The sequence below is a fragment of the Mercurialis annua genome, linkage group LG2, assembly GCF_937616625.2.
Source record: "Mercurialis annua linkage group LG2, ddMerAnnu1.2, whole genome shotgun sequence".
In the NCBI taxonomy this organism is placed as follows: Eukaryota; Viridiplantae; Streptophyta; class Magnoliopsida; order Malpighiales; family Euphorbiaceae; genus Mercurialis; species Mercurialis annua.
In genome coordinates, this window is record NC_065571.1 from 9,457,980 (window position 1) to 9,475,101 (window position 17,122).

General features: G+C 30.1%; 1 protein-coding gene across 2 annotated transcripts; it reads right to left on the reverse strand.

Annotated features, from left to right (window-relative positions):
• Nucleotides 1–1,401: 1,401 nt before the first annotated feature.
• Nucleotides 1,402–15,629, reverse strand: LOC126667051 (BURP domain-containing protein 5-like). Of its 2 annotated transcripts, none has more exons than XM_050360017.1 (3): nt 15,542–15,629; nt 15,340–15,445; nt 1,402–2,296 (listed from the first exon to the last, which is right to left on the reverse strand). In XM_050360017.1, exons 1-3 carry the CDS (start codon nt 15,584–15,586, stop codon nt 1,533–1,535), a joined length of 915 nt encoding a protein of 304 aa, XP_050215974.1. In that variant the 5' UTR covers nt 15,587–15,629; the 3' UTR covers nt 1,402–1,532. The 2 variants fall into 2 exon arrangements, with proteins under 2 accessions (XP_050215974.1, XP_050215973.1); XM_050360016.1 differs by having other exon boundaries at nt 1,402–2,305.
• Between the last annotated feature and the right edge of the window lie 1,493 nt (nt 15,630–17,122).

Here is a 17,122-nt window from a genome sequence, read left to right on the forward strand (position 1 = left end):
TCCCTTTTCCATTTAAACATATATACATAAAGTAAAAACACATTCATTTAGAAGATTATTTTTTCTACTCTTTTTTTTTCAAGTTTCAATCATGGATATTCATATATATTTTCGCGTTTAATTATATCAAACAATATTCTAAATCAATTTTTTTTACTTAATTTAGTAAAAAAAATCAATTGGCATTAGAGGCAATGTTATTTAAATTGTTTGTGTTTCCATTAAATGATTATACATAAAACTTTTGTTGATAATTTGTATGTATATCATTATTTTATGAAATCATGATTTTGTTAGTGATCCAATTATTATATCCTTTTTTCATTTAATTGTGAAAATTATAAAATTAAATTGATTATATTGCTGTTTAAATTCATTATCATTTGGACTAGTTCTTTGTGCGTGACTATAGGTTCATATAGTGTTGGCAGTGAGTTCAAAATTCCTAATTCGGCTCATATAAGTCATAAGTGGCTTTTAATAAGATATTATGACTACTCAAATTATATGAATATCATTATTCGACTTAACCTTTTATAATAATATTTTGTTCTTTTCGTTTTACGATATATAGATTGAATATAAAATATAGTACTGTCACCTTAATATTATTCAATCATTATTTTCCTGATTTCAAGTAGACTGAAAATGATAATTTTTTATCAATTTATTTACCATGACCATGCATTTCTTTTCAGTCTATCTTTTTAAAGGGCATACAAATATCTTACTCAATTAAACTAGGAACAAATTTCTTCTCAGTTACTCATTTTTCTCAAGATAATTATTTTAATATTCAACGACAATCTACTTCGTTATCCTATTACGAAATGGATATGTAGAAATTTATGGTGATTTTAAAGTCAAAGTATTGGTTTAGTATTACTATAATGAAAAAGATTCATAATAGTGATCTATATAGTATTCTCATGGTGGATGCTTTATTTCATAAATGGTACCATGATTTAACTCAATAACTCATATATATGATTTTGTTTTTTTGCCAAACTCATGTATATGATTAGTAAAATATAATCTTAACTCAACATCAATACTAATTTTAACGTATTATATTAAGATTATTGATGAATTGAATATAATTCTTTATTAATCTGAAGAGTTTTACTATAAAGTTACATACTTGATGACCTTAAATGAAATTAACTATTTAAACATTTAATTATAATATAAAATAATAATCAAAGTGCTAACTAATTAATAATAAAATAACGATAAAATTAGTACGTAGTCAAATATGATTGACCTAGTGCATATTATTAATAAGATCATCTAAAATTGAGTAAAACATTTAACTTATCCAGAACATACGATTTCAGGTAATACCCCTCTCTTGTCATAATACAAAATAAAAAAATACCGAATAATGATGAAAACAAAATCTAACCATCAGAATATTCTCAATATATTAATAATAGGCTAGATTTGCCACAATACATAATACATATACTCGATCAAATAATTAGCAAGAGCTGTTTAACTAAAAATAAATGCCGTATAAAATATTTTGTTATTTAAGTAGATACCCAAACAATTGCATCATTATTAAGAAAGTGACAAATTGTAGGTCCTCCGGGCTTCACATTTAGGACTTGGAAAGCAAAATGATTAGGGTTCCAAGCTGATGTATCTGAATGACACACAACAACTGCTTTAGCCTTGGAGCCATTGTCACCTATCAATGGAACCATATAAGCCTTTGTGGCATTAATTACATGGCAATAATATACAGCATATTTATACCTCTGCTTGTGACAAACTATTGGATTGTCTCTTATCATTTTAATTCCCTTTAAAATGGTATACTCTTTTTTTTTTATCTCTTCTTCTATTTCGTTCGAAAATGCCTTAACATTTTTTCCGAATTTTGCAGTGACAAAATCAACTAATGATTCAAAAGAAGTAGCGCAATATTTATCTTCTCCCCTAATGTTTGGTGCTTCACATTCTTTAATTGTTTGCTTTATGATCTGAGCTTCTTTTGATGCGGGTTTTATTGAAAAATAGTCCAAAATGTCTCGTGATTTGTTGCTCGAAAAGGGTATGGAATCAGCAATTTTACGAGGCAAGAATTTGGACCCTTTGATAGACTTTGTGAGGCTGAGATTCATCATTTTATAGGGATGGAGATTATTGTATAATAAGTATATTGTGGTTTTATTAGATATGTCGATCTTCTTGTCAATTTCATGCGCTTTTCCATACGGTTTTACGTAGTGGAAACATGAATCCTTCGATTCAAGTATATCCTTTGCATGTGCGAATCTACTCTCATTTCCTGCATTTTCTGGCAATTCAACCAGAGTATTAAATTTTTGAAATTACCAAATTTTGATATGAATTTTAATTTTATTTTAAGATAAATGACTAAAAAATGCCAAGCTTTTCATGAAAGTTTCACAAAAATCCAAACCTTTTAATTTTATTCAAGTTATCTTAAAACACATGATTTTATTCCAATTATGTCCAACTACACAATTTTTTTATGTGGCGCTGAAGTGTAGCATGCTTCATCAGCGCCATGTATGTGCCATATAAATAAAATTATAGAGTTTGACATTATCGAAATGAAATCATGCGTTTCAGGACGAATCTGATAAAATTGAAAGATTTGAATTTTTGTGAAATTTTTATGAAAGTTTCGACTTTTTTTATTATTTGGCCTTTATTTTATAATGAAATTCATAATTGATTTTGCTGATACTGCCACTGAAACTTCAATCTTCTTTGTTAACAATTCATTCACTCGCAATATGGGCTTGGTTCAAAAGTTTATAATTTTCAGAAAGTATACTTTTTAAAAAATTAATTACTGAGTAAGTTAGTGTGGAGGAAATCAATTTTTTATTTGCTTGCTTCGCTTAATAATTTCTCAGTAAGTTGCATTTTATTTTTAATTAATTTAAATTCAAAGACAATGTTACCCTCAATAACTAAATTGATTAATTAAATATAGAGGTACAATTGTATTTTAATAAATTTAACTAGGAAAATAGAACTTACCTAACTTTTACTAGGGAAGTCATTTCCCTAATTAAAGGAAAGTCAACCCCTCAACTTTTCGGAAAGTAGATTAATAAAAATGAACCCAATAAAAAAAATACTCCCTCTGTTCATAAAAATAGATAAAATAGAATTTGAACATGAATTAAAACATGGTTAAATTAGTTATATTTTATTAACTTCCAATGATAACTTTGATTTAATTATTTAAATATTTTAAATATTATTAATTTATATTATGGAAAAAGTAATTCTTGTGTTGAAGTTGTAATTAAATTTTAAAAAGATAAATTTTTATTGATTTTTGTATTGTATAAAGTGATAATTAATTATAATTTATAGAATATAACAAAAGTGGTTAAAATTAATGAAAGTTTATATTGATATTATTCAAATTAATATATGAATAATTACAGTCTATACTATAATAAGGTAAAATATTTATAAACATGATACCTTATACTTTCTCTTTATAAGAGTGTTTTTTATATTTTTAATTATACCATCTTATTTCTTTTATTAGCAAAAATACATATTCCCTTCTTTTCTTCATATTCTCCACTCAAATCCTAATTTATTTTCTCTCTTCCTCCATTAACCTCCACCACCACTAATTATATCAATCTCCATCTTATAAAATCAACACCACAATCTACTTTCCTTCTCCTCCAATGGTCGCCGCCCCCGTCACTCTGCTCGCCGCCACCGCTGTGCCCTCCATTTCCATGCCGCCGCCGCTGTGCCCTCCTCGCCCAAGCTGACGCTGCTGTCCCCTCCACGACCACGCCGCCGCCGCTAACTCCTCCACACCGCCGCCATTTAATTGTAATATTTTAAAATTATATTTATATATATAGATCTAGTATTTGTATGTGTAGAACTACGATTTGTGTGTATAGATCTATGGTTTGTTTGTATAGATTTAGGATTTATTATTGTAAGTATGGATCTATTCAGTTTGTTTTTAAATTTTTAGTTTGGCTTCATCTTCTCCATTTTTCAGATTTGATATTTTCATTCTCAGATCTGATTTTTTTTTTTGAAAAAACGTATATAATTCATATTATATACAAATTATATACAAAATTAATGAATTATATACATATTATGTACGTATTATATACCAAACGTATATAAAAACTGGAAAAATTAAATTTTATATAAAAATTGTAGTTTTGTAATTATTTTTCAAAAAATTGAACTTTTGTAATTATATTTTGTATTGTTAAAAAAATACATGTTGTAGTTTTATAAATATTTTCATTTTTTCCGGTATTTGTAAAAAAAATATCATAAGCATAGTAATTTTGTTTATATTTTAGAATGTTCAAAATAACTATTTTATCTGTATATTTATCTATATTTATGAAATGGAAGGAGTATTATTTGCAAGAAGTTAAATTTTGTAGTGATCTCGAACCAAATGAGGCAATATTGTTAATTTTGAATTGCAATGTTAACAAAAAGTGACTTGTTGTAAAAGTTTATAACTATAGCACTAGAGAATTTTAATAACTTTACTTTATAAGGGGGGCATTATTGTCAGAATAAATAATGCTATTCTAATAAAATTATTTCTATCTTTATCTAAATGTATCTCTTTTTACCTATAAAAAGTTAAGAGCATTTCTAATGATATTCTTTAAAATAAAGAACATTTTTTATAAAATAAAGAGTGATATTTAAAATTTTATTCCAATAAATTTTTAAATATCAGCTTTTTATTGTATATAATTTTAATAATTAATAATAAAATAAAAATATTAAATAAAAATAATATTAAATTAGTTATCTCTCTAATATGAAATTTTATTTTATTTTGTTTTCACATAAAATATTAATAAAATATTAAATATTAATAAAATATTTTTTCTTTATTTAATTTTTTATTCATTTTTTTATTCATTTTTTTGACTAAAAATAAAAATATAATATTTAAAAGTAAAAATAACCACCTTATTTTTTAAAATTTAAAATTTTACTATTGAAAAAATGAAGTAGAGAGTGAAAATGACTCTCTACATGTGGAGAGCCATTTTCACTCTCTACTGTAAATATAAAGAATAGAGAGTCCATTAGACTTCTAATTTATTGTCAAACTCTTTAATTTAAAGAGTTTGACAATTTTAAAGAGTCCATTGGGGGTACTCTAATCATATAACCCTTTTTCGTTTGCAACCTCACATTATAAAATCATCAATAATATTAAAATACACACTTTTCATTTTCAATTACACCCTAAAACATTAAATTGATCTCTTTTTCATTCTTAATAAATTCAAATCAATTCCTTATATTTTAAATAATCCTTAATGTTATAATTAGAACAAAAATCTATTATTTTCCATAATTTAAAATTTTGATTAATTTAAATAAATTAATTTAAATTTATTATCAATAATTTAATTAAATTTTAGATACAAAAATTTAAAATATGTTTTTAATAATTTAATTTAAAAAAATAAAAAAATTATCGTTTCAAGGAAATCGAACGATGCCTGATTTTGGAAAGATCAACCATCTTCAAAACACCCTCAAATATTATTAAATAAATAATAAAAATTTAATTAATTAATTAAATAAATAAAGAAATAATTAACTTCGACCGCCTTGAACTTCTCCATACTCCTACTACCTTGAATTCCATTTCTTCAACCACCACCACCTTCCAAAATTTCAGCCACCCACTGCTGTCATTCATGGCCTGACTCCATGGCAGGAGAAGTCTGGCCATGGTCTTCGGTTCTTCTTCGTGATGGAGAAGAATGACATCATGGAGAAGAAAAAACCGTTGTTCTTCTCCATGATGCAAAAGAACAGATCATTGTTCTTCTTCATGATTAAAGTCCGGCCATAGAGAGGGTTACGATTGTTGGAATAGCAGCAGCAGGAATGGAGGGTGAAAGAGAAGAATATTTTTTTATTATAATTATAACATGAATGACTATTTTAACTTGATTACTAAATGCCGCCCCTTTTTACTACCCACCGCCCCTACACTTTACCTTTTTGCCCTTTTCCCTATTTCTATACAAAACTAAAACTTCTCAAACCATTCAAACTAAAACCATATTCTACGTGACTGTCTCTCTTCAAGGGGATGTTTCCGGCTTTTTTTTAAAAAAAATTGTAATTTTAGTTATTTTAAAAACTTAATCGATTTAATATTTACGAATATTAGTAGTATGACTTAATATTTTTCCGTACTGTTGAATCAGAATCTGTTACCGAACCTTTGTAACGCTCACCCCGAACACATCTCAGAAACTTTCGTTTTCTCCCGTTCTTATGAGACGAAATGACTAATTCAAACACAATTCCTATATCAATATTCTTAGCCCAACTAATTGGTACAACATCAGTATCAAACTCATGTTCTGAAAATAAAAACGATCGATGTAATCAATTACGTTTAACAATTTATAAAATTACGTTTAACAATTTATAAAATTACGTTTAACATAAGTAATTATATTTAACAATTTATAAAATTACGTTTAACATAAGTAATTATATTTAACAATTTATAAAATTACGTTTAACATAAATAATTACATTTAACAATTTATAAAATTATATTTAACATAAATTTATAAAATTTATAAAATTATATTTAACATAAATTTAAAAAAATTATAAAATTTAATTTTTTTTTTTAAAATATAGCCGATAAAATGAGAAATGACCCTGAGGGACATCCCTCCACAAGGAGAGACGTCTCCGAGGGACGTCTCTCCATGTGGAGAGATGATAGGAGTATTTTACTCCTATATTTAGGGTCGATTTTACTCGGTTTTCATCATGTGTAGTATTGTTTTTATACATTATTTGGCGTTTTTACGTTTAATAGTGTTTGTTAGTGTTTCAGTGAAAATTAGGTGAAAAACGACTATTTGGGGCAAATTTATGGTGGATTGCGTGTACGAGTAAAAGCGTAGCTTGCGGACGAAGAAATTGAAGTTTCACGAACGAGATTGAGCAAAAATGGGTTGTTCCCGTTCGAAACAAAGGTTTCTCGAACGGGAACCATGCAAAATGAGCATGAGTCTCGAACGAGAAGGCCTTGTCTCGTTCGGGACTCAAGAGGAAATCCACATCTCACGAACGTGACACAAAGGACCAAACGAGAGCAAAGCTCTCAGTTCAAGTTTTTTCGAACGTGAACGAGGCTCCCGTTCGGGAACCATGTTAAAACTGGGCATGTCTCGAACGGGACTATGGCTTCCCGAACGGGAAAGAAGAAAATTACGCGTGCAGCAGACTTTGAATTGGACTGAAATTCCTCCTCAAATTACAATTACAATTCCTATTACAAATTGATTTGTAATACGAATTAGAAGACTCCGGAACTTCTCCTACTATATAAAGACCTTGTACTAGACTCAATTTAGTATGTAGAATAATTTAGAATACATTAGTTTTAATTATTTTCTCTTAGATTAGCGTTTTAGTTTTCTGTTTCTCAGCAGTTTATAAGTAGTTTATAATTAGTTTCTGCAAGACGATTGTTGAAGATTTCAAGCTTAATCAAGACGATTCTTTCCGAAATTGACAACTCCGGTATTTATTGTTTAATTATGCTTTCTTCTTCATCATCCTTCTTGTTTTGTTTCAGTTTTATTATGAGTAACTAAAACCCTTGTTCGAGGGTTGATATGAACTTATAAATTGATAATTATTTGGATTGGATGGATTAGTGTTAATTCGTGTCTTAATTATTAATCTTATTGCTTGGATTAAATTAGCTACTTAATTCATGAGTTTGTGTTTAGTTAACTAATTGAGAGATTGTTAATTAAATAGACATAGATAATTAAGAACTTAGAGGAAAACGCCGTGAGAGCGGGTTGGAATTTAGGTAGTCATTGAGTTTGCTTAATAATTATAATTTGATTATTTAATTCAGTTTTAATATCGTGAGAGCGAGTTAATAATTGGTTAGTTAATTAGGTTGTGATTTTATTCGGATCTTTGAGGCTTGAGAGGGCGGGATTCGGTGCTTTAGAATAGCTCGATTCACGATAAAATCACTAAAAAATCCTATTCCATAATTTTACTTATTTATTTGGGATTATCAATCCTTGAACTTTTTAATCTTATTGTTTTAAACCCTATTTTATTATTTGTTTTCAGTTTATATTAGTTTAATTAAATTACAAAACCCTATTGATTTTTCTAGCTAGCCGATTAAAGAATATTTGAAATTAGTGATTAAGTCCATTGTCTCTGTGGGATCGATACTTGGTCTTCCAAGTTATATTACTTGAGCGATATCGTACACTTGCGATTATTTGCCAACAAGTTTTTGGCGCCGTTGCCGGGGACAATTGCGTACTTAATAAATTAAGAGTATTATATTCTTGATTGTGTTAGCTTTTATTTTTTGTTTTTTATTTTTATTTTTTTCGTGTTTATTGGATTTTACGTGGGGTGTTCTTGTTTTTGGGTGTGCAGGAAATTTGATATTTGTTGGTTTATCCTCAATTTGTTTTTGGTGTACCTATTTTGGAAAGAGTAATGGCATGGAATCAAAATTATATGCAGTACCAAAATTTTCAGTATAATTGTGAAATTTGTGGGGATTTTGGTCATACTCGAGTTGACTGTCATGTACTCTATCCAGATTGGAATGGACATGCCAACTATATGGGTGATCAATGGCAAGCTAGTGAAACTTATGGTTGGAACGATACTTGGGAGAACTTCAATGAAAATTTGAACTTTAATTCAAGTTATCACCCACATCAAAACGAATGGGATTTCAATTCCAACTTTGATAATGAACCACAACAATCACCGGATTTTCAGCAAAATTGGAAGGTGGATGAAGGAAGCAAGATTGACGAATTCATTGAGGAGATGAGAACCGGTTTCCAAAATCAAGCCGCGGTCAACCACCGTCTTGAGACGCAAATTTCTCAATTGGCTATTTTGATTCAAAATATAGCTCAAGATGGTCTACCATCTACAACAGAATCAAATCTAAAAGAGCAAGTAAAAGTAATTGAGCTTCGAAGCGGAAAATCACTTGACAGTCCATATGTTACGAAGGTGGTTCAAGTTGACGATGTGCCGATCAATAGTGACGATGAGATGGCTGAAACTCCATATGACAATGCTTTAGTTGGACATCATCCAATAAAGGTACATGTAGAGGTCGAAAAAGAACAGTGTGAGGATGGCGAACTTGAAACTTCGATTTTCCACCCAGTTACAACACCCATGAGCTTAAATAATGAAAGTGGAGAGCAATTTGGTATTACGGTACTCTACAAGGAATTTAATAAAACCTTTGATTTTAAAGATCCATTCTTAGAAGGGTTTGATTCCGAGTATGATGGAAATAATACTAAATATATGAATATGCTTCATACTCCTCATGTTCCCTACTATAGAGTACAAGCATACTCTATATCATCCAAGTATTATTTGAAGGAGCCAACAAGGAAAAAGAGGAAGAAGATGCTACCAAGACGGCTTCCTCATGTTAGGTTGTATTTTTAGCAACTTTACGCGAAGAGTCTAGCTTTAGACTCTAACTAAAGCGCACTTGGGAGGCAATCCCAAGAGGTATTATTTTCCTTTCATCTTACACTCATGTTTTTCAATTTTTTTTATTTCATTACATTGAGGACATTGCATGAAATAGTGTGAGGATGGGGGAAAAACATATCGTTTAGCTAGGATTTTTATTTAGTTTATTATTCTTATGTTTTATTAGGGTTAGTTTGTGTTTTATTATTTTGTTTTTCTTGTGTTTTTATGCTTTAATAGATTGTTTTAGGGTGTTGTTAGGGTGTTAGTAGTTTATTTTCAATGTCTTGTATTGCTTTAAATCTTTGTCTTTCAATTATGAAAAGTGTTAGTTGATTTGGTGTGTATCTTAAATTAATTTGTCAATTTTAGATTTCCCCGAATCGATGAATGTATGAACGCGACTTCTTAATTCGACAATTGATAAGTGATGCTTGCTTAATGACTTAATAATTCGTTGACATAATCCGATGAAATAAGGGTGAATTCGAAATTTAGACTTGTTCAAATCGTTGAAACATAATTGAATAACTTGATGCGGATTCATGACATGTCGATTGTTTATTTGTATAGTCGTTTTCAAACTTTTGGCATAAGTAGCATAATTCTTGTAGGAATTGAGTTTATGGCATGACACTACACACTTTTGAGAGTTTTGAGCTTAATTTCCTTGTTGTGAGTGTTGATTTCGTGTTTTATTCCTAGAACTTGCTCGGTGTCCGTTTAAAGTTACACGATTGAGTTTTCAACAATTAGATGATTATGGCAATTAGGTATACCCTTTCTTTTTAGACCACTAAATAGACTACCCTTTATCCCCTAGATTACACCAATTTGAGCCTTAAGCCTTTTTATTGTTTTTACCATATTTTACCCTTTACCGTTCTATGTTTTACCTCTTTTGTTTACCTTATCGACTTGATACATCATTTGTTATGACTATGATGAATATAGGTGATTCGAAACTCAAGATTAATGAAAAGAGAAAGTGAACTACATTGTGCTTAAAAGATAAAGTTACGCCTTATAAAAGATTGAAAGAAAATAAAAAGAGATAGAAATTTGCAAGCAAAAGCTTCAAAAAGAAGAAAAAAATTCTGAGATTGCAAAAAAAAAAAGCAATGAGTAAAGCGTAATTCAAAAAGAAAAGAAAGTTATAAGTTCATATAAACGCAAAAGCGGAGTTAGATCGACCTAGAAGTTAATAGTAGTAATAAATAGTTTATTAAGTTGATAATTAGCCTTTGTTTTATCCTTTTTACCTACCCTTTACCTTAACCACGTTACAACCCCAATAAAAGACCATATGATTTTTGTTGATTACCGAATCAAGTAGCGGAGTCCGGGACTATGAGCAAGCTTATGGTGAGTATTCATGTTTTCAATTGTGAGCTTTCTTTGTTATATACCCTAAACACTTGTTATTATATTGATGCCATTAGCTCGGATTCTACTAAATTGTGCTATGATTTGCTTAAGTGGAAAAAAATTGATTATTTTCCATGTCCCGCAAGTGATGGTGAAGCTTGAAGTGTGATTCAATTTGACCTTGTACTAATGAGTTAGTAACCGTTGTTATATTGAATTATGTCATAAAATTATTATTGTTATTTGATTGCATCATTATTTAGTTGTCGGTTTTAGAAGGTTGTTTTTCATATTATTCATAGGGTCGGGGATTTCTTTGATTGATTTATTGTTAAGTTATATGCTAATGATTTCTAACATATTTTGTAGAGTAAGATTTATTTCTTGCTTGAGGACAAGCAAAGGTTAAGTGTGAGGAGGTTTGATAGGAGTATTTTACTCCTATATTTAGGGTCGATTTTACTCGGTTTTCATCATGTGTAGTATTGTTTTTATACATTATTTGGCGTTTTTACGTTTAATAGTGTTTGTTAGTGTTTCAGTGAAAATTAGGTGAAAAACGACTATTTGGGGCAAATTTATGGTGGATTGCGTGTACGAGTAAAAGCGTAGCTTGCGGACGAAGAAATTGAAGTTTCACGAACGAGATTGAGCAAAAATGGGTTGTTCCCGTTCGAAACAAAGGTTTCTCGAACGGGAACCATGCAAAATGAGCATGAGTCTCGAACGAGAAGGCCTTGTCTCGTTCGGGACTCAAGAGGAAATCCACATCTCACGAACGTGACACAAAGGACCAAACGAGAGCAAAGCTCTCAGTTCAAGTTTTTTCGAACGTGAACGAGGCTCCCGTTCGGGAACCATGTTAAAACTGGGCATGTCTCGAACGGGACTATGGCTTCCCGAACGGGAAAGAAGAAAATTACGCGTGCAGCAGACTTTGAATTGGACTGAAATTCCTCCTCAAATTACAATTACAATTCCTATTACAAATTGATTTGTAATACGAATTAGAAGACTCCGGAACTTCTCCTACTATATAAAGACCTTGTACTAGACTCAATTTAGTATGTAGAATAATTTAGAATACATTAGTTTTAATTATTTTCTCTTAGATTAGCGTTTTAGTTTTCTGTTTCTCAGCAGTTTATAAGTAGTTTATAATTAGTTTCTGCAAGACGATTGTTGAAGATTTCAAGCTTAATCAAGACGATTCTTTCCGAAATTGACAACTCCGGTATTTATTGTTTAATTATGCTTTCTTCTTCATCATCCTTCTTGTTTTGTTTCAGTTTTATTATGAGTAACTAAAACCCTTGTTCGAGGGTTGATATGAACTTATAAATTGATAATTATTTGGATTGGATGGATTAGTGTTAATTCGTGTCTTAATTATTAATCTTATTGCTTGGATTAAATTAGCTACTTAATTCATGAGTTTGTGTTTAGTTAACTAATTGAGAGATTGTTAATTAAATAGACATAGATAATTAAGAACTTAGAGGAAAACGCCGTGAGAGCGGGTTGGAATTTAGGTAGTCATTGAGTTTGCTTAATAATTATAATTTGATTATTTAATTCAGTTTTAATATCGTGAGAGCGAGTTAATAATTGGTTAGTTAATTAGGTTGTGATTTTATTCGGATCTTTGAGGCTTGAGAGGGCGGGATTCGGTGCTTTAGAATAGCTCGATTCACGATAAAATCACTAAAAAATCCTATTCCATAATTTTACTTATTTATTTGGGATTATCAATCCTTGAACTTTTTAATCTTATTGTTTTAAACCCTATTTTATTATTTGTTTTCAGTTTATATTAGTTTAATTAAATTACAAAACCCTATTGATTTTTCTAGCTAGCCGATTAAAGAATATTTGAAATTAGTGATTAAGTCCATTGTCTCTGTGGGATCGATACTTGGTCTTCCAAGTTATATTACTTGAGCGATATCGTACACTTGCGATTATTTGCCAACAAGAGACTTCCCACATAGGAAGTCCCTCCAAAAGGAGGGACGTTGGGACGTCCCTCCTTTTGGAGGGAATCCCATATGGGATAATTCCCTCCTTTTGGAGAGACTTCCCTAATGGGAAGTTCCTCCTTGTGGAGAGACGTCCCGCAGGGACGTCCTTATTTGTGGAGGGATGTCCCCCCGGAACGTCTCTATAGAATTTAGAAAAAAAATTATTTTTTATTTCGAAAAAGCCGGAAAAATTTGTTTCCGAACGTTGATAATTATTATCCGACGAATTATAATCGTTTTCCGTCATTTTAATCAACTTTTTACATATTTGTTCGAATGAATTGAGAGAATTTTTTGGTCTTGGTTTTACTAGAAGGGTGAAAATGTCTTTTGTAGGGGCGGTGTTAAGTAAAAAGGGGCGGCAAATAGTAACACCCTATTTTAAACATATATTAAAATATAAAATATTGATTTCAATTTATTCCGAATGAAAAAGAGGTTAATTTAATATTTTTAAGTATACTTAAAAGTGAAAAGTATGGATTTTGGTATAATCAGCGATTTTATAATGTGAGGGTGCAATAGAGGTTTTTCCAAAATATTAGACTTAAAAAAAAGGCCTAATCACTCAAAAACCCCTCACCTTTAAACTTTTTTTCAATTCCACCCCGACGTTAAAAATTTGTCAATTTTACCCATTTTTAAATTTTCCGTTTTCAATTGTACCCCAATAATTTTAATTTTATTAATTTTTTTTACTTAAATGATGAAATCATTCAATTAATTAAGTCTAAACATGAAATTAAATTCTTTTTTATTCAAAAAGTACAAATAAGTCCTTTGCTTTTAAAAACTAACTAAAAACCATAATCAAATTAACACTAATTTAAATTCTTAATTAATTTAACTAAATTTAAATAAATTTTAAAAATATACAATTAATATATGCGAGACATGGAGAATGTTTTAAACAAATTTCCAAACGCAAAAGACATTAATTTAATTTTTCAGGGTACAATTGAAACACAAAAATGCAAAATAGGGTAAAATTGACAAATTTTCAACATCGGTGTATGATTGAAAAGGGGCTAAACGGTCGGAGTTTTTTAAGACATTAGGCCTAAAAAAAAGGTAATTTTTTTCCAAATAATAGCTTTTGTTTTATGTCCTAAAACAAATATTACTGTCATTATTAATAAATGTTCTGAAAATAGTATCACTTTTTTGATAACTCAATAAATAATAAATTTAAATAAATAAATAAATAAAATATATAAATTAAAATGAGTGTTTATCACATATAGCAATTGCGCCACGTCATTTTTACAGCAAGTCAATGAGAATTTGTGAAGAGAATCTTTTAATTTTGTTTTTTTAATATAAAATCTTTTAATTATTATTTATTTTTTATCATTCAATTTTTCATATAACTAATGCATTATTAGTTCATTTCACGAATGACATGATGCAATGGTTGTGTTTTATAAATTTCTAACTAAAATTATCAAAAAGTTAGCAATTAATGACGTCGTCATTAACCCCTTTAAAATTTCATTAAAATATTATTTAATTAAACATTGTTAATTTTAAATTTTTAATGTATGGCACAATCAATAATTGAAATATGACGGACGAAAATTGATTACTTTTTTTGGTAAATAAATTGATTACTTTTAATCTGTGGCACAGTTAATAATCAAAAAGTTAGCCGCTTTTAAATCATATCCTGATCTTGTAAAATTAGCAATTTTGTCTAAATCTGCACTTTTTACTTTCAATTGTACTACAAGTATAAAATTGATATTTTTTTCACTTTAAAAAAAATCATAAGTCATTAATTTTGTAGTTTTCAAATAGTAAAGAGTTCAAATAAGTTATTCATAAAAAAAATTAAATTATTTTTTAGTGGAAAATAATTCATTTATAAAATTGGGTACCATTAAAAGTTAAAAGTACAGATTTAGATAAAATTGACGATTTTATATATTTAGATATAATTAAGAAGAAACTAAAAAGTCAGGTACCGTTTGAATTGATGGATTCTAAATGATGGATTGTAAACAATCCATGGATTTGGACAAATCCATCATTTGCCTAGGAAAAAAATTAATAGAATCTATGGATTTATAAATTCCTTCATTTTCTACAATCCATCATTTTTTAGGATTTTGATTTCCCATCTATTAGGTGGGAAAGTCCAAATCCACCATTTTTTATAAATGATGGATTGTTATACTATTTTTTTTTTCATAAATAATGTTAAAAATCCATTGATTTTGTTTTCAATCCAAACGATGGAATTTTAAAATATATGGATTTAAATTCCATTAATTTAGAATCCATCCATTTTGTTAAAATTTATGGATTTTAAAAACCTTCAATACAAACGGTGCCTCAGTGTTTTTTAAAAACATTTTGCTCAATTTTACAAGAAAAGAAAAAGATTCAAACTAACCTGACAGCAAAAGTTCTTGCAGAGCTTTTGGCAATGGCGTGTGTGGTAATTTTGATTTCCAATACACTTCCTCTGATAGAGCACCATTACTTCCATTTACAGAAAACTGCAATAAAAATCAAATTAATTTGATGGTGAAACTATAATTTAATTCTTAATTTCATTAATTCAATAACATAGAATAACTAATTTGAATGCTTACTGTCACGAGGAAGAAAGCAAAAATAGAAAGGAGATAAAACTTCATATTGACTCCACTCTTGTAATGTAATCAAGTCAATTAGGGAAACTATCTATCTTAAATTGAAAACTCTTAGCCATATTTTATATTTGCAATTACTTGACTTTTTAGAGAAACAAACAAATTTATTTGAAAATAGTTGACGTTTTACAATTTTCATGCAATTTCAAATATCGCATTCCATATATATCTCATAGTCCATCTTCATTATTTGAAAATAGTTGAAATTTATTTGAAAATTTATTTGAAATTTATTTGAAAATAGTTGACGTTTAGATTAATTCTTCTACCCAGTTCTCCTTGTACTGAGAAAGTCTCTTTTTTATGCCTTGTGCTATGGTTCGGTTGGTGACTTCTGTCATTCCGTTTGTTTGGGGGTGCGCCACCGAAGTAAATTTCAAATTGATCATTAGTCCTTTGCAAAATGCCTTGAACCGCTTGCAATTGAATTGTTTGCCGTTGTCTGCTATTACAGTGTGGGGTATGCCGAATCGGCATATTACTTCGTTTTTGAAGAATTCCTCTACTTTGGCTGCGGTGATGGTTGCGACAGGTGCTACCTCTACCCATTTTGTGAAGTGCTCTATTGCGACGATTAGGAATTTCGCTTGATGTTTTCCCGTTTCGAACGGTCCAACTATGTCAATCCCCCAAGTGGCGAACGGCCATGGGCTTTCCATTGATCCTTGAGGTACTGCCGGTACACGACTGATGTTGTCGTGTCTTTGGCATTTATCACATTTCTTGACTAATGCTTTTGCGTCTTCTTTGATGGTTGGCCAGTAGTATCCCTGGAGTATTGTTTTTCTTGCTATGGTGACTGCTCCTTCGTGCGCGCCGCATATTCCTTCGTGGATTTCCTTTAGGATGGATTCTCCTGTCTGAGGCGAGACACACCTAGACCATGGATGAGTTAATGAGGTTCGGTAAAGAACTCCATTGTGAAAAGAGTAGTTGGCAGATTTTCTGATGGTGCGAATGGCTTCGACTTTGTCTATTGGTAACTCGCCGCAGTCTAGATATTTGATCAGTGGAGTCATCCAGGAGTCGGCTTCCTCGATTGCCATGACCTCTGTTTTTCTGGTGCTTGGTGACTCGAGAATTTCCTTTAGCTGCATTTTAGTGAATAGATCTCCGAGTTCTGACGCTGATTTGGCGATGGCGTCGGCTTCGGTGTTTTCCTCTCTCGGGATTTGAATGATTTCCCATTGTCCTCCTTGTGCTTCTAGCTGTTGAAGCTGTGTTTTGACTTGACTCAGGTATTCGATCATCCCTGTTTCTTTGGCTTGATATTCTCCCTTGACTTGATTTACCACCAGCTGGGAGTCGCTATAGATCTTTAGGATTTCCGTTCTTATTTCTAATGCGAGGCCGAGGCCTGCGATTAGGGCTTCATACTCAGCTACATTGTTGCTGGCGGCGAATTGGATGTTTACTCCATATTCAATCTTGATTTTGTCGGGTCCTTTGAGGATGGCTCCTGCTCCAGCTCCTTTTTCATTTGATGCTCCATCTACGTGGAGTTCCCATACCAAGGCTGGT

Bases quoted from the DNA above. Each gene is read 5' to 3' on its own strand.
- LOC126667051 (XM_050360016.1), bottom strand. From the start codon at position 15,586: ATGAAGTTTTATCTCCTTTCTATTTTTGCTTTCTTCCTCGTGACA. The intron at 15,446-15,541 runs GTAAGCATTCAA...TTTTTATTGCAG, and splicing joins TTGCTTTCTTCCTCGTGACA to TTTTCTGTAAATGGAAGTAA. The intron at 2,306-15,339 runs GTTAGTTTGAAT...TTGAATTGCCAG, and splicing joins GCAAGAACTTTTGCTGTCAG to AAAATGCAGGAAATGAGAGT.